The sequence below is a fragment of the Xylocopa sonorina genome, chromosome 3, assembly GCF_050948175.1.
Source record: "Xylocopa sonorina isolate GNS202 chromosome 3, iyXylSono1_principal, whole genome shotgun sequence".
Taxonomy (NCBI): Eukaryota; Metazoa; Arthropoda; class Insecta; order Hymenoptera; family Apidae; genus Xylocopa; species Xylocopa sonorina.
This window is the reverse complement of record NC_135195.1, coordinates 2,996,124-3,022,661: the sequence shown is the minus strand read 5'-3', so window position 1 is coordinate 3,022,661 and position 26,538 is coordinate 2,996,124. Positions and strand designations below refer to the sequence as shown.

The window sequence follows — 26,538 nt, the reverse complement described above, 5'->3', positions numbered from 1 at the left end:
ACTATTTAAGGTAGTTCGATATAATTATTCGAAAACGTTCAGTCTTATAAGATAATTGAAGTGAATCATCGTGCGATCACGATGTAAAATTTGGTGTACATACAGTGGTTACAAAAATCATGTATATGCTAAAATAAACACTACGGTTGTATAAATATTTAACTTTTTGTAGTCACTATAGGTGCCAGCCGTATCATTATGCGTGTCAGGCACGCCTATGTGGCGCCAAGTGCGTACCATACATTGCGAACATAGATTAACCGATGTCCAAGCATGTCCGCGTTATTGTTAGCGGTACAAAGATGCACTTCGTCAATGTCAGCGACGGGTAAAGTAATTGCCAGTTCTGGGAACGGTGACGATCTTTCCTGCGTCTATTTTGCATCTCTTCCACCGACGATTGCAGCAAGGCGATTCTTCGCCTAAGTAGGAGCTATAAAACAGCAGCGTAACGCTTCCAATAAAATGCCAATTCTGTTTCTCAAGTAACGGTTCTAATGCCGTTGGATAGCGCGTAACTTTCATGACCTTATTGTACGTGACAGTCCCGTCGAATCCATATTCAACGCTAATTGGATCCTCGATTCGTGCGTTTTTTCTTGTTGGTTCTTATATCGATTCATACATATTTATCATTTCTGTAACTTTCGCTACTTAGACTTCCCGACTACTTAGAAATCCTCTCATAGACCATCGTTATCGTTTAATACATGAACTAAGCCAGCAATTCAAACGGAAAAATCGGCGAGCCTCTATTATGCGAGCCGATTTCAATTACACGAACTACTTGCATCTCGAAAGGATCGGATAAACGTAGCTCCATTATACCATTATACGCGGAGATTCACGAGTAGCAAGAAAAAAACTCCGTTTCGTAAACTCCTACTTAGCTGGTTGTCATTCTCATGCCTAATTTTCATTATACCCCGCCGTCCCTCCTGCATACCTACCATCCCGAGTCCCAAAACGAAAAAAAATCCATACAACGAGCGTTTTCTCCGCATCCCAGGCCCGGTGACATAATACGCGTCGGTGTAGGAGAACCGCCGAATTACTTGACCGCATACGCACGCATACACGCGTAGGAGCAGACGTAGCGTGGTACGCGAAATCGGCGCTTCTGTCACGCACACGCACACCGTTCGTGCGCGTGCGTCGCGCGTACTGCGTGTGCGCTGCAGCGCGCACTAACCCCCCCGTCACCCCCGTGTGCACACGCCCGTGTTGCAGCGCGCCGCGCAAGCGTGTGCGTGTGCGTGCGCGTATCGCGCAGCTGTATGCGTGGCCAGGGGCGCGCGTGCGGCCCCGCAGCGACCTTGAGCCTCCTCGGTCCTCCCGCGAGCCTCCGCCACCACCCTCCCGTCCTTCTATTCGCCTCTTCCTTCTCCCGCCACGCGCAATATCTCCCTCCCCTATCACCGCTGCCGCAATTGCTTTTATCTCTCTCTCTCTCTCTCTCTCTCTCTCTCTCTCTCTCTCTTTTCCTATCTTTCTCCCACGCGTTATCCACCCCCTGTCCCCCCATCTCTCTCCCTTTCGCTTTCCTTTGCTCTTCGAGCGCCACGCAGCTAGCGATGGAATTGAGCCGTGTTTAAAATTGATTGAGGTTGTACGCGTATCGAGCAAGACTTTCTTTCGAGAAACTCGCGCCGCAGTTGGAACCAGGCGCAGCTTTAAACTGTAGATGTAGGATATAGGGGATGATAACAGAAGTTGTTAACTTTATTGGTGAAATGGTTCGAGAACTCGAGGGGGAGAACTCGATAGCCATCGCTGAGCGTCACACAGCCGATGCCTGAAGCGGCTGAATTTCCATCTACCTTCTCTCTCGTTTGCCCTTTCCCCACTCGTTTTCGTACCCCTTCCTTTCATTACTCTCTGCTGTTACGACCATCTCCGTCGCTCTACCCGGATCTCTTTCCTCTCCCTACGACTCCTACGCTCTTTTTTTTCCCCCTTTTCTCTCCTGCCCCTCGCGAGGCTCCCGACGACTCTTGCACGCACGCAATGCCAGAGCAGGGAGTGCACACTAAATTTTGGCGGACCAGGGACGTACGCAGCGATGTTATACGACGGTGTCATCCTAGGACGCGGGGTTCGTAAGTTCTCCTTCGGTGAGGCTTTGACAAACACCGCTAGCTTATAAACTTTGATATATATGTACGATGTTTTATCGCTGTTCGAATGGGAGCCTAGACATTAATGTTCTCCGATTCATTTTCAAGTGTGCCTCAAAATATAAGTTGTGATTTGTGTCTAGGATCCTGAAATAATCAATGATTCTTCAAATGTGTCGTTCGTGAGCGTCCGATCCTCCGCGTCTGTCTGAGCAGAACAAGTATATTCTACTTGAACAATCCCTCGTAATACTTACGGAAATTCTCTTCATACTGTTATACATATGTCATGCTATACATATATCATTACACAATACATTGCATATCGTAATCTCGTGTAACGAAGATCGAATAAAATCTAATCGAACCGCGTAAGGTAATAAGTGAGAACGTTTTACGCGAAGGCAGTTAGTGGCTCGTTTCCGTGCAGTTATTTAACTGGAGTCATCGAAAGGGTTATTGTCAGAGCGAAGAATGACGCGAGCCGGTCATTTCGTTCCGATTCACTCAGCCGGTCATAAATTCGCTCCATGACCTCGACTTGAACGCGCGCCCGTATGGTTGCGCGCTCGAACCGTGAACGTACGACGCAGAGCGTAACTGCAATTCCATCGAGAACCGTGAACACCTATGTACGCACTCTTCTTTGATGTTTCGGTTTCGTGATTCTTGTTTAAGGTGGTGATCTCCATCTCTTTCGCACGCACGCCCGTATTACATAAGGCGTGGCACGCGTGATACGTTCAAGAACGCCGTGCGGGCTTACTTGTTCATCGAACTCCTTACGTAGTCGGTACTGTTTGCTTTTCAAGTTTCGGCAAAGCCCAAGTTAAACACGCGCGATCCTAGATGCTTAGCCTCCGAGTGCGAGTATCCGATAAATTAATGTACGGTTTGCCACACTCGTCTAACATTAGAAATCAGAGCGATGTATGGGAAATAAATGTATACGTATGATAATTAAAAAGGTACTCGTTGATGTTCCTATTTAATCAATGCAAATATTGTACGAGTGAGAACATCTAGATTTATATTTTTCCTCGCGTTTGATAGTTTCAGCGTGAAACTTGACTCCGGAAAATGTGTCGCAACGAGCTTGAAATAAAGTTTATCTATGGCCTCTGTCAGGTGTAAAGGGAGCAAGGTGTACCACTAAAAATGAAACTGGTCTAGCGATTAATTTTCATGAACAGTCAAAATCTGCTGAGTAACGCGATGGTTTCGTAGCTTTCGATGTAACAGGTAATTCGTAGCGCTTTAGGATAGGCGTGCTGACATCGACTATCGATCTCGTAAAGTTTCTTTTATGGAATTTATTGATCGCTGGTGGGGATTTTTATTGGGGGCCTGTGACATCGATTTATCTAACCAAGAGCTTAAAAACCAGTGTCAGGTATTTCTGTGCTCGATTTTTGTGAAATTAGTTAGAAGAGAAGTTGTTCTATGAAATGGAACGAAGAAGAAGCTATTCTTTTATCTTCATAATTTCAAGCATAACTAAAGCATCGATCGGTTCCTCTACACTGTTTAATGAAGCAACAGTTACACAAAATGATTTTCCTTTAACGAAAGTAAATAAATGCCGCGAAATTCGAAGAAGTTGACCGATGCATCCGCGAGCAGGTCTGCATAGTTCGCGGTCGGATTGAGCGTTTCCGAGCGGCAGTGACGTAATCGCGGTGGCCCGTGGTAACGAAGCCGAGCATGCAACCATGTGTGATCCCTTCCTCGCGTCCTCGTCCGCGCAGCGTTCTTGCCTTGTGGCGCCACGTATGCCCGTTTCGGCCCTGGCACGTGTTAGATTAGAAAGTGGCGGGGACGCGCGATACCTTAGAAACGTTTAGAGAGGGGGGAAGGGGGGACAAAGAGACAGAGCAGCCGGGAACGGAAAAAACAATACGAAAAGAGGGGGGAGATACGGAAAATAGTGACAAAGGCCGAAGAGCGACCACGCGAAATGGAGAAGAAGAGAAAAACGCGCAGACTAGCGGAGAAGAGCGCACGGGATATGGTAGAGGGAGTACACAGAACACCACGCGAACTAAAGTTCTAGTCTTAAGCAATCTCACCCCACTCTCATCGAAAAAGTCGAATCACTCGTTCCCTCTCTCTTTCTCTCAGCCACACGTTTCTCCACCGATGATTCCCCTCCTCCCACCTACGCGACCTTCCCTCTTCTACCATCCGTCCCACTGCTACCAGCCCCTCCCCCTCAAAAGAAGAAAAAAAAACACCGAGCTCACACTATTTCGTCTAACCGCATTTGCATCGGCACCGATGACCCATATTCACGTTCTTTCCTCGATACCCACCGACGTCTTCGATCTCTCTGCCTCTGTCCCTCCTCGCGTGTACGCGATCGACCCCCGCGTACGATCCTCACGCGCGCGCGTCCACACGCACCGTCGCTGCCGTCATAGCCGCGGCTATCGGTTCCTCTTCTGCTCTTGCTACCCGCGAGCCAAACAGAGAGGACGCGAGTCGAGCACTGGTTAAAAAGCGAGCGAGCGAGCGGCAAAGCGGTCGAGCGTTTCTACGAGCATCGGCTGGAAAGAGAGAGGTGGTAGCGGACAGTTACGCGTGATTCGTTCCTCGTCGCGGCGATGCGCGATGCAAGTCGGTGACTCGATTTCGGCCGGGTGAAACGTAGACTTGGCACATCAGTGTGTACGCGACCAGTGTTTCGGATACACTACGAGCAGTACCACGCGGGCGAAGAGCTACCAGTTCTTCCTCGTTTCCTCCTGGTCCTGCACGCACGTTCCTCGTACGCACGCCTCACGAACGGCCCTCGTTGTCCCTCCGCGAGCTCCAAGGGACCGTCAGTCGGAATCAGTGCGGGCGAAGAGAGAACACTTTGAGAGGATTATGTGCCGCGTGGACACGTGTACGCGAGAACGGTGCGGAGAGTACTGCTGTCGTTGCGACGACGTGTGAGCTCGAAGGGCGAGCCCAGTGATTCCGGTCGGCTCGAACACACTTCTGAGGAACGAGCCGCGCGTCTTGTGCTCCCTTTTCCAAGTGGATTGTCCGCGGATTAATCGAAGGGACGCGCGTTTCCGCGAATGGTGCGCGATCGTCGGTGGTTCCCTCGAGGCTCCTTTCAAAGTACGATAGCACGATCCTGTGCATCGGTAGGTTCTGACAGTTTTATCACTCGTGACACGGAAATCCGGCGGGTCTGAGAACGAGGAAAGTTTCTTCAGAATTCGAGTGGCTCGCGGTTGGTCGAACGATTCGATCATCCGTATATATCTGGTGAATGAAACGTTGTCCTCGCGATTGCTGAATTACAGACTCGTGTTTGATTTGTACGTACGAAGGCGAAAAACATGATAAGTTTTACGTCGTGCTCGGCTGAACAGTCGCGGAGAAACAAAACACTTGGCAAATCGATCGTCCGCTGCGTATGAACGTGACATGGTATCGTACGAATTTATTCCCGTTCGATCGAGTAATAGCAGCTGAATTAGAAAATGAACGACAGAGGACTTATCATGTTTTTCCCTTGCGGTTTTCTTATGTTTCGTTGGTGATGTGATTGTGGCTTCTATTATGGTACTCTATATACTCAACAAATTTCTAATCGCGAACCAGATAAACGATTCGCAGAGTTGTATAGCGATAAAAATGATTAGTTGGTAATTTCGCGTAGAAATTCTGTAAACATATCTTTCCGCGATCTTTTAGGATGGTTCCTCTTGCATTAAATAGATCCTGCGAATAAAGAACTTCACATCTGGCGTTAATCCTTTATCACTGAAGTTTGATCTGCTTATGAAAGAAACGATTGATTACATTTTCCTTTCTTTATTTTACTTGTCATACTTTCACGCATATGTACGAATTTGAGAGACGAAGGGAGATTACTTTCTGTCACAGCTGGACGAACTGTTGGGCACGAGCGCGATCAAGAAGGAAAATACCTACTTGAAGGTGGCAGAGACAGGGGTGGCGAAGGTCACGGGGTCGGGCCTAGGGGTGGCATCATGGACTCTCATCAGCACCAGTTTTGTCTCAAGTGGAATAGTTTCGGTAGCAACTTAGCGACAGCGTTCTCGAATTTGTTCAAAAGCGAGAGTCTTACCGATGTCACCCTATTCTGCGAGGGTAAGTTCTCATTTACAACCCTTATCACTTTCACTGGACAGACACATCTTCGTAAAATAATATATTCGATATACCTGTGTCTTGTCAAATCATTTGTTATCTTAAAACCAACATAAATTCCAACGAGAAGCATATTCAATATAATAGCAACGTACATAATCAGGCGAAAGAAATATAAGAACATTTCACGAACGACGCGATTATTAATACAAATGTTGGCAACGCGTTCTAATAAATCAATTCGAGTATCTACGTAGTTCATCTCATCGACAAAATCATCGATAACGAACCCAATGCAATAACGACGGCTATACTCGAGAAGCGCCAACAATCCCCACGATTCCTCCTCTTATCGCGTAATATTTTCAGGTGTTCTCGCGTTACATATTTCACGAAACGTCTTCTGTTTTATTCCTTTTCGTACGGCCGTAGCAAATAAATGTACTCGAGTGGCAAACGGTAGCAGCGCGTGCATAAAGGTTTAAAAGATCGCACGCGAAAAGCGTCTCACGTGGCTGAAAACGCGACCGCCTTAATGTCTGACCAAAGCGACGCCATAACTCCTTGGACGCGGCACGCGCGGTCTCACCTGTCGCCCTCCTCCTCGCGCGCGATATAGGCCGACCGATGCAGCCGGTTGCACGGTTCGCGAACGATGCACGTGTGAATGCAGCGGCGGTGGATCGGTCCGCCTCTAACCCTCGGCCTCACCCAATCACGCGGTGCGAGTCACCACTCGGCGCAGAGTCAGCCAGCGTGCATGCGAATCTCCCGTCGCCGTTTCCACGTCGTTCGATGTGGACGCGTACGTGTATTCGCGAATACGAGCGCGTGCAGCCTGCGACTGGTGCGCGTGATTTCCCCCCAGGCGACGAGTGCAACATTCTTGCGGATTCGTCACGCGAAACCGCAGTAGTTCGCGGCGAGCCGCGGTGCAATGCACTCGTGTTTGCATTGCGTCGTTCCTCGTGCGTGTAATACTTCGATGGGTCGTTCGTCTCGCGTCTGAACGTCGTCCAGTCGGATCGTTCATCGTTCGCGATTGTTGAAACGCAGCAGTGAGCATTCGAGTATAAAAATTTTTGTTTATTCGCGCTAGGGAGATTGCGAAGCATCGTGGTGCAAAGCACTGATGATTTCGTTCAGTTATCTTCGCGTACGCGTGATATTTCGAACGATTGGATCGATAATACTCGAAACGATGCAGTAAGTGAATGTACAGTTATTTATTGTTCGTCAAATGGTTCGTAGAAAAAATATTTCTATTTGCAGTTGGTAGATCCGTAGAGTATCCCGGTGTAATACGTTCCTGCTCGCGTTTCTCCGCGTTCTTCCTTGAATGATCGTGGGATTTTGGAATATTCGTAACGATACGCGTTGGAACGTCGATTAATCACGAAACGATTTGCTCGATTGCAATTTATCTGCGCTCGGTAGATAACGGACTGGCAATTTTTTGTTTATCGCGTTTTATTATCGCACACGAGTCGTCTATGCAGCGACAACTGTGCGACTTCCGGCCCGGAAATAACGCTAGGATGTGTATCTTGTTTCGCGACGACATCTTGGTTGCACCTTGTCGATGCAACGGTAATTCAATGTCGTTCAGTGGTTTCACGTGGAACGATGCATCGTCGATACGTTCGAAAGAGTATTTGATTTCGATGATGTGTTAAAACGAACGCGAAATGTTCGTGGCATTGAACTGCGAATAATTGAGAGGAGCGTTAATAAGCTGAGACAGCACGTTCCGTTGGTTTCGAGTCGCTTGATATGCACTCACGGTATGTTTGCTTTGGTATCGACATTTCGAATCGCGGAGGGAACGTTTAACGTCGATTTTTAACGAGGGACGCTTATCATAATCGTAATACAGCGTCGATCGTGTGCTTGCTATGTTTAACGCGCTACCACGTGGTGTCTTAATTAACGGAATTCAAATTTTTCTTTTCATTTACAAAGAACAGAAAGTAGATCGTGGGTGTTTACAATACAAATTCCCGTTTTCATAGTCTGTGCTTTGAAAAATGTGTAATGTAAAAAGATCGTGGAATTTTTAAGTACGCGAGACACCACGAGAATACCTACGATAACGTTCTCACAGTTTCGCATTCTTGGCGGAATAAAAGAACACCGCGAAGACGGTTCTTACCGTTAAATCTTCTTCATATTTACTCTGCTAAAAATTGACTCACCGTGTGCAACGAGTCCCACGGTAACGAAGATAGCCGTGGCTTCATGATTTGCGACGTCAATAAATTTCGGTATGATTTATCACCGCTGCTGATAGCGATTCGGTAACGTTAGCATATGGTGCTAGATATTCGTTCGTTTATCAGCAGCGTTGGATAAACAACGATGTGCAACTTTCGAATTATAAATTTTGTATTCGCGCTTCGTATTTCGTGTACCTTCTTGTCGTAAGTAACAAGTAGCTGCAATCTGTTCTTATCTGGGAGAGAAGAAGAATCGCGCTATGTCCACCTGCAAGTAAAACAATCTTAACTTGCTCTAAAAAGTAAATTCTACCAGTGCCTGTACTACAATCGTGTTGAATTCGAGGGTACACGTGTTCCTATTCAAATCAATCCCATCTCCAGTCGTGGCTGCAGTAATAAACCGATCGACCAGCCTGAATTGACAAAAAGAAAAATACACAATCGAGATCTCGTGCGAGCGATACGTCACGTTGCATCGAAGCTGCAGTACCGTTATAATTTCTCTGTCGTCGAATACGAAAGTACGAATACGAGTGGTGTTATTGGTGTCAGGCTGATTCAGAGGCGACTAACGGCGTCCGGTTAAGTGCAGCGCCTAGAGAAAGTAGTGAGCTATCGGATCGGTCGATTCATCACTATCATTCGCGAAGACCATAGAACCGATCGTTTAATTGGTTAGTCAATCGACCACGCGGCATCGAGCTCTTTTTTTCTACTAATTATTGCACGGGTTATGTGGACCAACCGAATAGGCTAGCAATTCGATCAATTTCCTCTTTAGCTCCCAATGACAACGTAATCGATCAAGCGTTACACGAGTGTTTCGATGAAAGTTTCGATACGATGTTCGTCCTTTTATGTCATCCATTCAACGCGACCGATCGATAGCATTGACTTTGCGAAACGCGTTCGCATGCAACTCGTCCCGATCTTCTCTCGACAGCTAAAGTCCACCGCGCGATTCGCTGATAACCCATCGCCGACCCCGCAAGAAGAGGACACTTCCGAAACGATACCCGGTACGCCTCTACGCGACACGATACGAATTTTTGTTCGCGCGTGCAACGGCACGGATACCCGGCGTCCCCTTTTGTTCCCCGCCTCTTTCAAACGCTCGCCACCTTTTCTAACGCTTTCTCTCGAGTCAACACGCGCGTGTCCTGATTTCACGAAAACGCGCGCCCGCACGATGGAACAGTTTCTTTCTTTTTTTTTCGCTCCTCGACGAAGGGAAAGGAAAAGTTTCATTTATGGTCTCGCCGTGCTCGCGAAGGCCGCGCGAAGGATATCCGTTGCGTGTTTTTCGAGCGAGCGAAAGTCGACGAAAAGCTGCTCCGTCGTTCCTCCGCCTCGATCCTGAGACAGGGAGAGTAACTCGATTCTTTGTCGCCTCGGGAGAGTGGTCTTTCTGTTCGTTAAGCTGCAGAGGGCGAGGGTGAGAACCTAAGAGGAAGGTCGGTAGGTGGGAAGGGTTCAAGGACGAGCAAGTTTCGCTGGAGGATAGGGAGGCGAGTACGTGTACAAGGTGTTCCAATAGACGCTGTACATGAACAATAGCCTTGTATTAGAATCATTCTCAACGTTGAATTAAATGGATCCTACACGAGGAAATCAGTTGCGAACGAAATATTCTGTTTTCATTCTTTGAAAACACCCTCTTTCTCTCTCTTTCAATTTCCACGGCGATCACTGGAACAGCCTGTATCGTACACTCGAAAGATGAGATTGCGAGCGGTTGGGTAACGCGTGCGTAGACGTGGACGCTCGTGTGCGCGTAGCTCCGCGCGCGTTTCTGTGTACCTAATCGTTGGAAGGTCCAAAGGAAGCCGAAAGTAGGCCTGGGTTACAGTTAGGTCTAACAGTCTTCTTCACGGTCTTCCTTGGCCGTATAGGTAATGCACACCGACTCGAATCTATCGACACGTGGTATACGCGCACCGGGCACGTAGCACGCGAGGCCCTTGCGTACGATGTAACGTGTCTCGCGAGCTTGCAAGTTTCCTCGTGGACGAGTTCGCGATCGAGGTTGGAACGCTGTTCGAGAGTCATTTCTGCGTACCTTCCGGTGTTTTTACGCTTCGAAGTGATTCATTTTTTTTGGTAAAGAACACACCTCTGCAAAGAACTTTCGTTGCACAGTATTTCTCAAACGTCTACCATTTTGTTTTCTCGCGGTGTTAATCGTAGCTAGCTCTGTAGTATTAATTTTAAGCTGATAAGGAAATTAGAGGGAGATTCGATACGGATAAAAGCTGAAAGGCGAACCCAAACTTACAGCTGATCGTAGATACAGCGAGCGTGAAAATAAATGCGATACGTAATGCGGTAATACCTGTCGGATAGACGATAGCCCTTTAACGTGGCAACGTTACGAACCGAACCGATTTCAGACTCGAACGGGCGCATACGCCTGCGGTTTCCGTCGATGCCGATTCAGTGTCGACAGTTGCATAACGTATCGAGGCTACAGATAAGCGTCGAGTACAGTAAAATCGTAGGAAATGTGTCAAGCACGGAACGGGAGCACGTGTATCCGCGATACGAAACTATTCGAACCAACGTTTACGATGGAAAAACGAATTACATAGACACGATCCGGGATTTACAAGCCGTTATCGTCGTAACCGCTGCGCGCGTGCTCGCCAAACGCTACCGCTGTACGCGTGTACGCGTTACACAAGATTGAACGGAGTGTGCAAGCGACACGTGGAACGTTAGACCGCAGGGACGTTCGTGTACCGTTTGGTTGGTGTTCGAGCGGAACTGTCCCGGACACCGCCGCCCTTAGATGCCAAAAACGGCTTCCTATGCGGACACCGCGGCGCACATCCATTTGAATATGACCCGAATAATTGCGTTTATTTGCATGTAGAGCGTGTGCGTTCGAAGAATCTACATAGACTTAACAGGGACAGTCCTTTGAAGATAGGAATTAGAGACGTCCAGAGCTTGTTTATTGCTTTGTAACGTTTTGCAATTTTACGATAGAATATTTTTGGTGTATGCTACTTAAGCTGATGACAGACACGTTTGACTTAATATATATGATATTAGTTATTTAAATGGAGCATCGATGGTTGTTCCATTTTGTCTATCGCGAATGCGTCGACAACGAAAGAACATTTCGAGCGGCAAATTTTCATTCGCGTTACGATATTGCGCGGCACGAAATATTTTTTTTAGATTACATTCTGGCCATGCGAACCGCGATTCGGTCGAATGATCGGCGTGACCGCGTGATAGGAGCACTCCGACCGCGGCGATTATCTCTCGTGATCAATCGAGTTGTTATTGGGTCACTGTGTTCGGTGCAACGCGATAACGCGTTCAACAGTCGCACAGTTCCGAGTGGCGCTCGGTAGATCTGGGTGAACCTAAAAGGGTCGACCGTAAACAGGAAATTGGGTCGTGTCGCTGGTTTGTGTGTTGCAACCCGGACGCGGGCCAACGCGGAAACACGCGCATATGCGTGGCCACCGTGCGTGGCTGCATGTGCACGCGTCGTGAGAAACACCCGTGACACGGCATACCCGTATGAAATAATTACCTCGTTTCGAAAGCGAACTATTTTTTATCGTCTAACCGAGTAACAATCTCCTTTGAAACTGTATGCGACGTGTCAATACGATCGTACATCGGGTTACTTGATTTTGAGTAATTTCATTAAAGAGACAAGTCAATAATAAGCTCGTACTAGTAAATGTTAAATAAAGAGTAAATTACTTAAATATAAAAGTTGGAGTTAGTGGTGAATTCTACTGATAAGTCCATCGTCTTCGTTCATTGATCAAAAACGACACGCGCTCGTTTCTGTAGCGCGTGCTATCTAATCGATAGCGTGGCTCGAGCGCAGGTACACTTCCGCTATTTGAATTTCGAGCAGCGATTCAAAAATATAGAAGATCCTCGAACGTAACGTGCCGTTACTATTTTTATTCGCGGACATAAAGAGGTCTGTGTCCGTGCGCCACGTTTCCAGCCGATTTTCTTCGAGAATAGTTCCGACGATCGCGTAAATAAACAATCCGTAACATCCTACAAAAAAACTATGAAGATTTGTAAATGCTTCCGAAGACAGTAGAAAGTGCCATATTTTATTCAGTCTTTTTAACTCTGAAATGCATACAATTACCAACGTAACAATAGTTTATATCTTTACAGATATAAAATAAAAATTATAGCAAGTTTGTTTAATAACACATATGTTATACGCATACCGTTAGTCACTCGTAGAGTCGAGCACAAAGACGATTTTAAAGGCCCGATCCACGAACAATATAAAGGGGATAACCGAGAAATAGGGAGTGAACGTACTCGATTCGTAAACTCGTGAACTCAGTGAAGCAAAGCATACTTCTTGGAGTCAAGGTTAGCTCTGATGCAACAGGATGTCGGCCATTGACACTATATTCCGTCCTCTCACCGATTCGCATCCGTACACGTCGTGTAACAGCGATTTGCAAACTTTCATGACTGAAATCTATATCTTCTTATTTTATTCTGTCATAATGTACACACACGCAGACACACTGCACATATATTTCATTTATTAATTTCTCTACAGAAAAATTTCTTTCTGACAATCCTATTTCTTTCTAACAGTCCCTTTAGTTAATTCTTGAAACGCGAGAGAATTGCTAATCGGCGATTTAAACATCTCGACGCCGCTTTCGCAACGTTCCTCCAGTTCTCCTCCATGCGCAGCCACGGTGATTAATCGAGCGGCATATACCCTCGCAGGTGAAGCGTGAAGGCGATCGTACTTTATTTCGAGATTCCTCGTCGATCTGTTCGCGCAACGCGGTTTGTCAATCCGGTTACGAGGCCCCTCTCTCGTTGGCCGCCGTTTCTGTTAGATACGTGACGTCCATAACCAGGAACGCTCGCGACTTTCGTCGGCTGGAATCCGTGGAATATTATGGACAACCAGAAAAGTACCGTAACCGCGCAATTACTCGCGAAACCGGCAAGTCTTGTTTGCTCGGGACCTTGATGGACGTTAGACGAACGTTTAACCGGAACGACGACGGGGGCTTATTCGTGTTAGTCGACCGAAATGCAAAGTACACACGCGCTTTGTACGATCCTCGTACTTAGGTATGATTCTCAGAAAAATAAGATTGATGGACCTGTTCGCTCGATGGTACGTATCTACTTGCGTGGAATGCTTGGGGGAGATTCATTTTGCTTAGAATTTGTATGCAGGTCGAGGTACTTGGTACTATCGCGTTGAATTATTGTTGCGGTGCTCGCAGTTTGCGAGAAAGGTTTTCAATGGGACTGGTGTGGATGTACATTCACCATTTTATATAATTTTTGTGTAAAAATTAAATTCGACAATTAAAGTCTCACTCTGTTATAGTTTTTTTATTTCGAGTGCTACTTATTTAAGAATTTTAGAGTATAGTTGTAGAAGTCGTAGCAGGAAAAATCTAGCTTAGAAAATGAGTACAGAGTACGTAACCCGTGGAACTATGAGTGATTTCAGGGCCCTCCGTTAGTTAGTATTACAAGGCAAACGCAGAGTTGCGAAACTTCACGTTGTTGATAGCGTTGCTGCCGTTATCAGATTATTAGGGTATTAAATACCATGTGGTCGCGAGCAAAGATCGATAACATTATGCGTTGGCCTGTGTCGGAAAGGATCGTGCGGCCAAGTGATAAAAAAAAGCTAATGCCACCGAATATTTATGTTTTAATACAATTTTTAAATCTAAAATTGTATCAGAATGCAGGTGCCATCGTACTGATAGTTCTCTCTCGAATCGAGAGTTAATCATCGCTCGACTAAGTGGGTCAATGACACAATTACACAACTCGTCAGCTTAGCAGGCTCGTACGTGCATTTGGAGGCTTCGTTGGAACAGACGATACGAGTACAAATAAAACCGTGGAGTTGCGATACTTTCTATTTCACCACGTGCGAATTTTTCGTGTTATGCGTTCCTTCATTTTCTGTAATCTTTCCATTTTTTTTTCGGAGCGAAACGGTACTTTTAAACATTGCTGCCACATATGGTAGTCGTCACACTTCTAATTGATTTTGTTAATTTTATATCAATGAATTTTGTGAAAGGAACAGTCTCGATTTATCGAAAATCCCCAATGAACTTTGTAATTAATAAACGAGAATTCGCGAATCATCAATGTAGATAAAACTGCATTTTTTGTTGCGATAATATAAGTTGTTTATTCGGTTGGGTTCATTGCTCGTATTGTGAAAGCGATGGATTACTGGGAATTACATAAAAGCATTTTATCGTTTTATTACGCTCGTCGTTTGCAAGAATTACTCTGGGTGCCTTCGTTTTATCGCTGTGTAAAATGTACAATTTTTGTCATTGATTCACAGGGAAGAATAACGTCCAAATATCTATATTAGTACAAGAAACATTTTTCTCATTTAGGAAGAAGTTGATTTACAGACTTGTGTTGACTACATCTTTTATCTCTTTGATCCTCAGAATTTTTCACATCATTTGAGCATTTATTACTCGTTCCAATTGCAACAAAATTCGTTCTTCGACGCTACTACACAATCTATCTTATCTGAGTTCTACTTCAGAGTTATACGACCGTGGATCAATATTTCATAAATTCTAGCTTGTAATGTCCGAACCGATCACGGCATACACTACTGAAATAATCAAACATTTTTAGTAATCAACTAACTCTCATTTTTACTTTCCATTTTCCTTATCAAAGAACTACAATTTTCTACGAGCAAAGAAAAATCGAACCACGATGAATCAACGCAGACGTTGACCATCCCTGCTCCAACTCCAATCACAATAATATCCCTTGTACCATGAAAATACAGTACCATTGCCTATTTCAATACAGACACCAATCGCTCATAGACGAGCAGCGTATCTGTGCCAACGATATTCACCGTTGCAGAGCGTATCCATCCACGTGCGGTTGCACGGTACACGTGGTCCCCGTAGTCCATCCCCCGTCCGCCCGACCAAGTCTCAAAGCTCACGGCCATTCCCCACCAGAGCGTGGATTTTCGCGTATCTAACTCTCCAGTTCGCTGTACTTATACTACTTTCGAGCTCCCTCCACCAGAGAAACTCCCGTGCACCGGGCAGCGCGCACGAACCGGAGGGAACATGTGCGAGCACGGCGTCCTTGGTCCCACGCGGCCATTGGCCGAAACCAAAGGAAGCCGACCGGCGCGATTGGCCGGTTCATTCGAAACGAGGCTTCTACGATCGCGCAAGCGCGTGGCCGTGTCCCAGAGGAATCTGGCGGGCGAAATTCAGCTAAGCAAAGGGGAACTGGCTCGAGCGCTCTGCATCCGCGCGACCTTGTCAGGCCATTGACCGTCGTTTCTTCGCCCCTTCGCTCTGGCTTTCTTTGTCGCTGGCAGCTTGTGCCGTGCTCCTAGCGAATCAGACTCCTTATCTCCTCTCGCGGGCCTACGAACGCGATCACGAACGATCGCGTGTCACCGTTGCCTGTAGAAATTATCGATCGTGAACGTGGCAGGCTCGAGGATTAGGGCACGCGATGCAGGTGGTTGCACGATGATACTCGTACAGGGGGTGCACGGAAAAGATTTCGCTTCCTCGTGCGAGCAGACTAGCTGCTGTTCGCGGGAATCGTATCGATGGGACACGAGGGGCAAATGTCCCGGCGAAATAAGTAATGTAGCTTCGTAGAAATAGAATTAATCGTGCGGTTCCATCTGATACGAGATGCGGGGCTGCTCGAGAGGAAGATCGTGGGTATAGAGAACGCGAGGCATGCCCATCACGGCATATTGAGCAAATTCCGGGTTTCTATTATTATGGAGCAAAAGTCATAAAGCTGCCTCGAGCATCAGTCTACTTTATTCTTAGAAGCGGGTCTTCCGCAATTTCATTTTAAATTTACACGCCTATGTAGTTCAACGTCCCCTTTAATTTGTAGATATTCGCGAGGACCGTAAAGAAACACTAATAATTCGAATCGACCAGTTCCGTTTACTGTGTCCTATGCTCTATTAATATTAAATGTTCGACCTGTCCTTAAATAATCTACAGCTAGATACTTCACTTCCATTTCTTATTCTGTCGTCGTCGAAAACACGCGAAGAAGAGAACCTGTCCGCGTGTTTACGCGACGTACAGATCTTATCGCGAAATGAATCAAAGATTTGATAAAAATCGGTGTCATTTGCGGTGGAACAGCAACGATGACATCTAATTTATGCCGCTTCCGGGTCCTCCGTACAGTACGTTAGACGTGCACGGGGTATTAGAGCCGCGTTCTAAGCGATAGAGGAGGAAACGATGACCATGGTAGGAAACTGAAAACCGTAGCCCGTAAAACTCCTTGCCAGCTGGCCTTGAAGTATGAATAGACTGCCCACGAAGAGTGCATTGCTCCGTTGCGTAACGGAGCGCGTGTTATTCGCGAGATTCCACCCGGTGCGGAGCTTGTAGACACGATGAATTAATTTCTCATTCTTAAGCTAATGGGTTTCAATTAAGAGATCCTTCCAGTGATTGTTTGCCTATCTGGGCTATGATTCTCGGTCGAGTCAGCACGGAGATTCGATCTCTGTGAGGCTTGTCAAATTTATTCCTCGCGTCGTATAATCGATATCGTTTTTTTCATTATTTTTGTATGGACGAGGACGGTGGAAGTTAGTGAACTTTAGAGAAACGTAGAGGAAATCGATTGTATCGATGCATCGCGCTGTGTTTAACGTTATTATCGCAAAACTCGAGTACGCTATTAGTACTGGAGAATATCCGCACATTTTGCAGTAAAACATCGTGCGATAATGTTGCTCGCGTAACGTAATCGGTTAAATTGCGATCTCCGTATAAACAATAGCCACGTATCATTTGTTTGTTGGTTCATTCAGCCGAAAAGTTACTTATACTCGTTGGATGACTGAATCACGATACAATCGCATGTTTTTCGAGATTGTCCCTGGTTATGCAACAAGTATTGCGATATTTTTTGGAATACGCGTGTGCGTTGCATAGCTGGACAAGAAACACGTATTGCCTGCCGAAATTTAAATAAAACAAATGGAATCAGTAATAAATCGGAACACGTTTAAAGGTCTTTATGAAAACGAAAATCAAATTAAAAAAGAATCAAGGCGAGAAGAATAGAGAAGAGACCAATACCTGATACGGTTGAAACGCACGCCACGCGATAACTCAAAGGCGAAGTCGAATAACCACGGCATGCGCGAGAGTGCTCCTCGTACCATCGCGTGAATCGTAGATCGTAGAAGCATTTCGGGCGATTCCGAGTTGGAGCACATCCGCGTCTTATTTTTGCTGCGTCGAGCCACACAAAGGACGCGGGAATGCCAGGCACATGTTTCCGGGTCCTGGTTATGACCCGTTTGGATAAACCACCAGCACGCCGCGCGAAACGCCCACACAGGCACACGCGACTCGGTCGTTGGCCCCTGCACATCGCACATCTAGTATGTATATTTGGCTCCGATACCTGTAACGATACACAACCCGCTATATTTGGTCGGTTGCAAATATTCACATCCTTGCATTCCTCTATGTCGCCATCGTATACTACTCGATCCATCCGTTTCCGTAAATGGTTCGAGTTTGGTATCGCAAGCACATCAGATCGTCCTCGTTGCTAAAGGTATTTTTAATCGTTTCTAGATACAATTTAGTAATCCACTCTGCGAGTCTAATTTAATTATGAAAAAATGTGAGTTAGTTGCGTACACGTGGGGCGCGAGATGCGGTTCCTGAAAGGGGTTCGAGGTCTGTCCTTTTCTCCAACGAATCTTCCGAATGTCAAGGAGCCACGAAGAACTCTATACGGTTTAGTTAGGCGAGCTGTTCCGAAAGGCAGGTGGTTTCCACCACCTGGGCGGCTATTCTCGCGTGTCTCCTTTTTTTCTCCTCGATTTCCTTATTCGAGGGATATCGTGTTATTGGGCCTCTTCTCATCTTCCTTTGCGTCGTGCATAAGGGTTTCGTACAGGCTCGTCAGGTGCTCCTATCCATAAACAGGAACTCGGCTGTATACGGCTAATGATACATTGTCGAGTCAGTTCACTGACGTCGTATATAACGTTCTTATCAACCGTAGAAATTCTGGAATCCCTTTTCCACGAGCGTATCTCGTTCCGTGCGTCTGCACCTTGAAATAGATACCTTGGATTCCGAAAAATGAAAGAAATCAGAAATTCTTATCGGGATCTTACATATTTATTCACGACCAAACTTAATGACCATCATTGTTTTGCCTCTGGAAATCTAGATTCCAAGATCTATTCTGCCCTGCGCTCTAACAACAATCTCGAGGGCAAACAGTATGTTACTCACGGATTTGTCGTACAACTTATGGGCGGCACCATATTCGTTAGACGCGCGCCGATATCGTATTACGCGCACGTTACACTTGCGCACGTGAATTGTAAATTACGGAAGATCGTGTCCGAGGATGACCTAGATACCCAACGGGCTGCAAGAAAGGGCATCGACGTCAAGCTGGCGCTGGGCCTCCTCCCGGCTCCTTTATGCTCCGCTCGCGGCGGGAAATGGAGAGCGAGCGGAGGGAAAGGGAAAAAAAAGGGGTTCGACAGTCACCACTTCCTTTAGACGCCAAAATTCCCGCGGTCCTACGGCCGTGGTTATGAAAGCCGTGAGAAAAAAAAAAGAGGAAAGGCTAGAATAGACACACGCTGCTAGCGAAAGTCCAAGTCGTTCTTGGAAAACGCGTGTATTGACCCTATGCAAAACTATAATCGGCTTTTGTTGTCCCGTGTATGGTTCCTATTATCTTGTCCAGTTTTATTGTATACGATTGCTTGGATTTAGATATTGGATGAGGGGTCCCAAGGGAAAACCGGGGAGCAATTAATTTGATCTCTGACAATTAATCTTAATGATTTTTAATCACATCGTCTGTAACGAAAGTTGATTGTTAATACTGTAAGAAGTTATTAATGAGATGATCAAATCGTATTGTTAAGTAACTTGTGACATAGAACTACGTGAAGTGCAAATGAACATAATAGCCAAGTCTCGAGAACAATTCACGTTTCTTGGACTCAAATACTGGAAAGAAAGCTTCCTAACGAATCTCTGTTTTCGCGTATGTTCCAGGAGTAACGTTCAAGGCGCACAGGTTAATCCTCGCAGCATGCAGCAAGCACTTTCAAGAGCTATTCGAAGGAATGCCTCCTTCACCCGCGGGACTGATCGTTATTCTCGACGGGACGAGTGCCCACAATATGGCGTCCCTTCTCGAGTTCATGTACCGTGGAGAGGTACACGTGTCCCAGGAATCCCTCAGCTCTTTCCTCAAAGCAGCCGAATATCTTCAAGTATGCGACTTATTTCATTTCTCTCGAAAATAATTGCCCTAAATAGCAGTCACGTGTTTCGAACGCGGACGCGTACCTTGCATTCCTACGGGTGAACATCTTTTTATTTTTGGCCGCGATTAATGGTCAGGAGTTCCTGTTCTGGAACTCGAGAACACGGAACGAGCGCAGCGTCGGTTCGCGTTGGGAAAACGTGGCGGATCGTGGTGTCACGTGGTTAGAAGTATTTAATATCCCTTTTTAAAGGGGAAAAGTTATTCCTTACCGCGTTTTGCCTTCTCACTAATTATCTCTGACAATTTCGCGATACCTCGTTCGCGTAACCTCGTATAAAGTCGCTACAGTGCATACAATCGAACCTCAAACTAAATCTCTTCCTACTTAACATCATCAACCACGTGTAGTTCAAAGCGTATAAGATCCATTTCCGTCTCGATCGCAGGTAAAAGGTCTGTCCATCGAGCACGAGAAGCTGGCAGTAGCGCAGAGGCACGCCGCTGAGAACAACTCGTCGACAGACGCCGCGAGCGGCGGCAGTAGAAGCGGCGGCGGTGGAAATGGCAGCGGCGAAAACGGAAGCGGTGCGAGCGGTAATGTGAGCGGAAATGTCGGTGGCGGCGGTACCGTAGGCGGTGGTGTCGGTGGCGGCGTTGGCGAGCTGATGGACATGAGCGAGCCGGGTGAGGCAACCATGGTGAGAAACACCATGAAGAGGACCCCCACACCGGCTCCGTCGCCCGCCCATGCCTACCCCGTGTCCAATATCTACTCTACCACCTCTCACTGTTACGAAAGCCCGCCGAAAAGGCTGATGAGGTAAGCCCTTTTACCGCGACGCGAAGGACTCGCATGAAATTTTCAAACGCAACAGCTCCGCGACCTTCCTGCGATGTCGTGTGTCTGATGTTATCGTGATTTTCTATTGTACACACAGTATGGTGTGTCTTTTGACGGATCTACGGGTGATAAAGTCGATTAGAAGGACTTTGAAAATAATCTTCTTCGGAAGACTGTACTTGAACCTTTCTTAACATTGATTAAACGTTTTGAAATTGATAGGTATAACTTTGTATATGTGGATCTTTTTCTGGGGCATTTTTAGATCGCCCAGCGACATCGACTCCTTGGGGAGGGCAAGTGTATTGCGCGATGGGTCCGTCTACCGGCCCGCATCAGCGCCACATCCGCTTCTCGTGGAGAACAACTTCTATCAGCCGTTCATCCACCCCTCAGAAACACCCGCACATCCCCACACCGCGCCACACACACCGACTGAATTGGAACAGGAATTGGAACGAGCGAGGTCCGAGGAGCGTAGCAATTGCGATCTCAAGGAAAGCGTAGCCGAAGGTAGAAATTGAGCTAACACTTCGACAAATTTGTTTCATGCTCTTATAGATCGAACGCAACGATTCACGTGATAATCTCGATCGATCCATTTCGAGCAAAAAATTGAACAAAGCAATCACGTTCGTGCGTAGATCTTCGAATAAAGCAAGAACCGGTGGCGTTGACCGATCGGGAGAGGGCAGAGAAATTGGCGGAACGATTGTCAGGCGAAGTTTACCAAGGGGCGAGAGGGTTCGATGGTGGTCACTATGCTCCAAATTCGGATCACGTGCAACACGGGGGCCAAGTGGGCCACGCCATGGTCCCGCTTCCGCCGGCTCATCCACCGACTCCTGATCTCAGTCCTGCGCCCACCACCCCTGCTATGTGGAACACGAAAATTAACAAGGCTGGCACTGTCTCCACTCCTGATGGTGAGTCAAATTTTCCTTTCTTTATAATATCGTTTAATTGATTTTTCTCTAAACGTATTGCACAACGCGAATATATAGATATGTACATGCAACTTAGTCTGAATTTAAGAAATTGCACAATGATAATTTAAATAACTTGATTGGTACCAACACATGCGTTATATTTATAAAGATGAGCAAATCGAAAAGTGGAATTTCTAAGATATATAGATAGACGTATATGTAGATGTGTAACTTCCATGTGACGTGGTATTACGAAGGGTTAACCAAGGCGAAACGCTGTATCTGGGCCAATGCGTTGCCAGAAGGCAAGGCCTTTCAGATCTAATGTTACAAAATGCACAGCTAATCCTTGCATCATCAGCTGCACGTGGAGCTTTCTTGATGTTGCAACTCGTCCCTCTCATCGACCCCTTCCACTCCCGCACCGTTCTCCACGTTCTCCCACACAAACTTCTTTAAACGACAATTTGATAAAAAAAAGGTGTATACAAATTTCGCGTGTCACCAACCAAAATATGTCGCAAACTATAAAACGCAAAAGTAACTCTTACAATAACCCGGAAAAATTCTCCACAAAGGGCTCTTTCTTCGCTACCCTCGCCAAAACTCATCCCAAAAATTCCTGAAGAAAACCCCGACAAGCCTGAGCAACTTCGCGAACCCTTCCAAAAGAACGAAAAGAGCCTGCGATTCCGAAGGTGGTCCGCTCGATCGAACCTTCTCCCCCGTTTTCGTTCTCCGCTGGTACTTATTTTCAGAAACTCGATAGTCGAGTCGCTCTTAAATGTCACCGCGACGTCAACGGGAGCCGACGGCGTGTTCGACGTTGCTCCATCGGCGGCAGCGATACAACGACGGCGTCCTCGAAAATTTCGTCCCCCCCTGGCCGCCTCCCCTCTGTTCCCTGAGTTCGCTCACGGGTTGGCCAGCGGTATTTTTTACCCAAGTCCGTCGAACGGTGTGCTCTAGCGCGCGGAAAAAGAGCGAACGGCGACGGCCACGACGCCGTTAGACAGGATTTACGTTCGACGCCCACCTGGGTGACGGGACGCGGTCTGCCTTAGGACTGGCACCGGGTCGCCTCGCCTTCACGGTGTGAACAAAGTGTACAAAGAGGATGCAGGCGACGGTGCAGCCACTGGGAACATCTTTTGCTCCGGCGAGCAAATCACCGGCCGTGTGACGCCACGGTAGAACGATGGCCAACGATGGTTGGCGGTGGCGGGCAGCACCGTTCGACACGTAGGGGTAGGTTTTACGGAGCCATCGACGCTCACACGTGATCACGGTTGATTGTCGCCGTAGGTCCAGGATCGTTCGATGTCGCGGATCACGCTTTAACCATTTTTAATCGCTGCTAGATGAGCGAGCCGCGACGGTAAAGAAAGAAGCGAACCGTCGGCTAATGCAACGGTTATTGACGTTAACGGGCAGCCGTTCGAGCTCTCTACTCTCTTTCTATCTCTCTCTCTCTCTCTCTCTCTCTCTCTCTCTCTCTCTCTCTCTCTCTCTTTCTCTCTATTAGTGAGGAAAGAAAATGAACAGGAAGGGTAGAGGGAAAGAGCAAGGAAGAAGCTGAAAAGCGTAGAAGAGAAAGGGCCTTTTTCGTTCACTTTCAGCGGTTTCGTAAGCGGCTCGAACGAACGTCTAATCGATGGTTGGTCGAATTGTCGCGGCTCGAGGAGCCGGTGGAACGAACGGAACCGTGGTGAAACGGGACGGTTACGGGTTTGTTGGACTATTCTATTAAATGTACAGTTATGCTAGCTTTGACTTTGTCGTTAGGTGTTAGGTTTTTTGTTAGAGCTCTTGGCCGTTTCCAGGAAACGATTCGTTGCGTTTCTGCTGTCCGAGATTCCTGAGGTTGGATACTAGCCGATGCGGAGATGATACCGTTCAACTGTTGCGTTTTTCATCGATCGAAGTGTGCTCGATTCTTATCTTTTTGCCCCGTGATGTCGGAGTCGCTGCTAATTGCACGACTTTTAAGATGTGCGTGACTGTAATTACGTCACTCGTTCGTTCTTTCTTACTTCTAAGAACGCACTGACTTTCTCCAGGCGGATTAGACCGTTCTACGTGTCCCTCTTTCGCGTTTGATCTTTTCAGGCCACGGACCATCTAATTTCGTGTCATTTGAAATCTCGCGATGGGGATTGGAAGAACTGCTTGGTTGCTCTGGATCGCGTTAACTTAATATCTTGAAGGAAATTTTGCTGGCTACTCAAGCTGTCCTATTTTTTCTTTCTTTTTGCTGATGTTGAACGTTGCACGATTAAAAATTGAACGCAAATAATTAATATACATCGATCGATATTGAGATCCCTATCATATTTCCCTCGATACCGCAGGAAAGTCCCGCACCCGACACGCTCGAAAGGACTCTACACGCGACTCCACGATGAATTATAGACGAACGCGGAGCAGGACCCCGTTCTCGCGCCCGTTCAGGTCGATGCATCCATTTCGTGCGGGCCCTTGTCGTTTTCTCCTCCGTTTCTTTTAGTACCTCAGCTTGACTGCAATTTCACGCACGTGCCTCGTTAAAGTTTCAGGCACGACGGGTCGTCGTGCACGCGCGAGATCGCCGTGGCAACTTCCGAGTAACAACGACGGTGTCCGCCCTCCTGAAACATTAATTCCTCGTTTCAGACTATTAATTCCGTATGTGGGATCGTCGCAGCGCGCGACGTCTTTACCCCCTGTTTCACGTTCCCGGAAAGTTGGACATCGACTCACGAAACTGTCCCTCCTCGGTTCGTTTTCGTGAATAATCCGCGATCGAACGATTCGAACGCGTCTCGTTAGCTGCCACGCGGCAAGATGAAATTATGTATTCTGTTTTAAGGGGTGTTTCCACGCGGAAGCAATTTGGGGAACACGATCTGTTTGCACCTGGTTCTATTTAGAAACTGGCCCTGCTCTAACCCTTTGTCTAACGATTTTCTTTACTGACTGAGGGTGTTTGGTAGTGGTCGTTGTTTGGGTTAACCCTCTGAGTGGTGTGCGACTACGCGCACGGTCGATGCTCGGTGCGTTATAGTATGTAGAGCTTGCAAGTCCACGTATGCCTTCGAAAATGTTGAATAACAGCTAATTTCTTGCCCAAGTACAATAAATCGATTCCTACCGATTGACTAACGGTCATATTTCCAAGATTCCACACTTTTTAATATTCATTACGTTAGTTCTCCTACTAGCCGCTCTAAAGAATTTGAATTTAAAATACTCCACGGCGCATCGTTTGCCCAACACACTCCCCCACCTTGCGAAAGTGTTAAAATATAATTTTACCACAAACACGCTTCGCACCTCTCACGCACGATACACGAGCGGTGTATAATCCGCTCCGCGAGGCTGCCACGAGGCGAAAAGGGCCCACGGAACGCGAGCCTCTAAATTGTATTTTACGATTCGTTAGCGTTCATTGGGATTTGTTGTTTCTTCAAGTTCACGAGGATCTCGTTGGTCCCCCGGGTAGGTGGATCGGGCTGGTCAAGCGACGCTCGATTCAGGGGATACGCTCGAGAATGCCTAACGCGGGCCCGATTTAGGCCACGGGTTCTTAGAAACGATTAGTCCTCCTCGGTTCTCGCAACGCGCGAGCCACGAAACCGGGCCTAACCTCCAGCCACTGGGAATCATTGCACAATGCAGCAAACGACGTGAAATCGTTGCTTGACGCATGGCATTTCGCGGCGTGATCAACCAGCGACATTTTCTCGTGACGTATACCCTTCATGCGAACCCGTGACTCATGAACCAGCGTACCGATCCTGTTTAGTACTCGAGAAATAACGGGAAATCGATCGATACTGGGAAGCATTAGACGTTTTTCACTTGATAGAATTTATAATATTTCTTTTCGTCCCGACATACGTTTTGTAGCGAATGAAAAAATATAATTCCACCGTTGCGTGGCATAATTATTTCTCGAATACCGTTTTTGAATACTTGATCGGTGTCTAAATGTCAACAGCGACTTCTAATGCAAGCTTGTTGCGCAAGATCGAACAGCTGAGCCCGGTTTCTCGCCTGCTTGTTCACCGGCGAGTAAAAACGAAATCCGGTAGTTAATTACGCAGGAATCGGCAGTGCGATAGAAATCAGGTGTCACGGGTAAACAGTAAATTAAGAGGGACGCGATAATCGTGTTCTTACAAAGCGGCTGGCCCCGGTTTTCCCGTGGCGATGCGAGAAAGAAGATCGAGCTCACGTGGAGGATGAAACGCAAGAGGCCACGAATGAATTATGGGTATAGGCCGTTGGATGTTTTTTCAGGAGAGGATGCGAAAGGCTGGTTCCAATGTGTGTCATGGCCAAAGCGGCCCTGGTGTGTTTTAGAAACTGTTAGAAAAGTTCGGTTGACTCTTCGGTTCCTCGTGCTGCAAATTATCGCTGGACGAGGGAACATTTGTTTGACCCGCGCCTACTTTCATAACTTCCTGAAACCGTACGATCCTCCGTGGATTCAGAAAACTTTCCGCTTCGATTCGACTCTCGATCGAAAGTTCGTTGCTTGAACCTCAGCATTTTTCTGAACAATGCAACGAATGTTTCAACTCTTCGTACGCGAGATGCCAGTTTCGTTTCCTTGATTATCCATCGATTTCATCGCTTCCTTCTTTTTCGAATCTTTGACGTAATCCGTGTGCTGTATTTTTTGTGAAACTCGAGCGAATGGAATGCTCGAGCTTCACTTTTGAACGGTCACGTTGACTGTGTCAGAAGTGCGAGTAAAATTCGACATGACAGGCAACTCCAAGACTCGTATTGATCGACAGAACGCGGTGGTGTGCAGGAGGATCGCGGTAACCCGAATTAGAGTGCCCTTTCAGCTCGCGATTGCTGCTATTACGCATTGCATAAAATCATTTTCTCTTATTCCGATATATACATATATATATACTCTACAAAATTCGACATATATATTCCACAAAACATCAATTTCATACTATCAAATCCGGACCAAAATGGGAATCCGCTAAACTCGAGGCAAATGAATCGGCTAA

At 46.8% G+C, this 26,538-nt stretch overlaps 1 protein-coding gene across 1 annotated transcript in view; it reads left to right on the top strand.

Moving 5' to 3' along the window:
- Positions 1-26,538, top strand: part of Chinmo (Chronologically inappropriate morphogenesis) — a 48,337-nt gene that overhangs the window by 10,621 nt on the left and 11,178 nt on the right. Inside the window, exons 2-6 of the mRNA XM_076892521.1 lie at positions 6,000-6,227; positions 19,540-19,760; positions 20,203-20,576; positions 20,863-21,110; positions 21,242-21,523. Of these exons, the coding sequence (XP_076748636.1) occupies positions 6,107-6,227; positions 19,540-19,760; positions 20,203-20,576; positions 20,863-21,110; positions 21,242-21,523 (1,246 nt within the window). The 5' untranslated portion in view covers positions 6,000-6,106. The remainder of the gene's footprint in view (positions 1-5,999; positions 6,228-19,539; positions 19,761-20,202; positions 20,577-20,862; positions 21,111-21,241; positions 21,524-26,538) is intronic.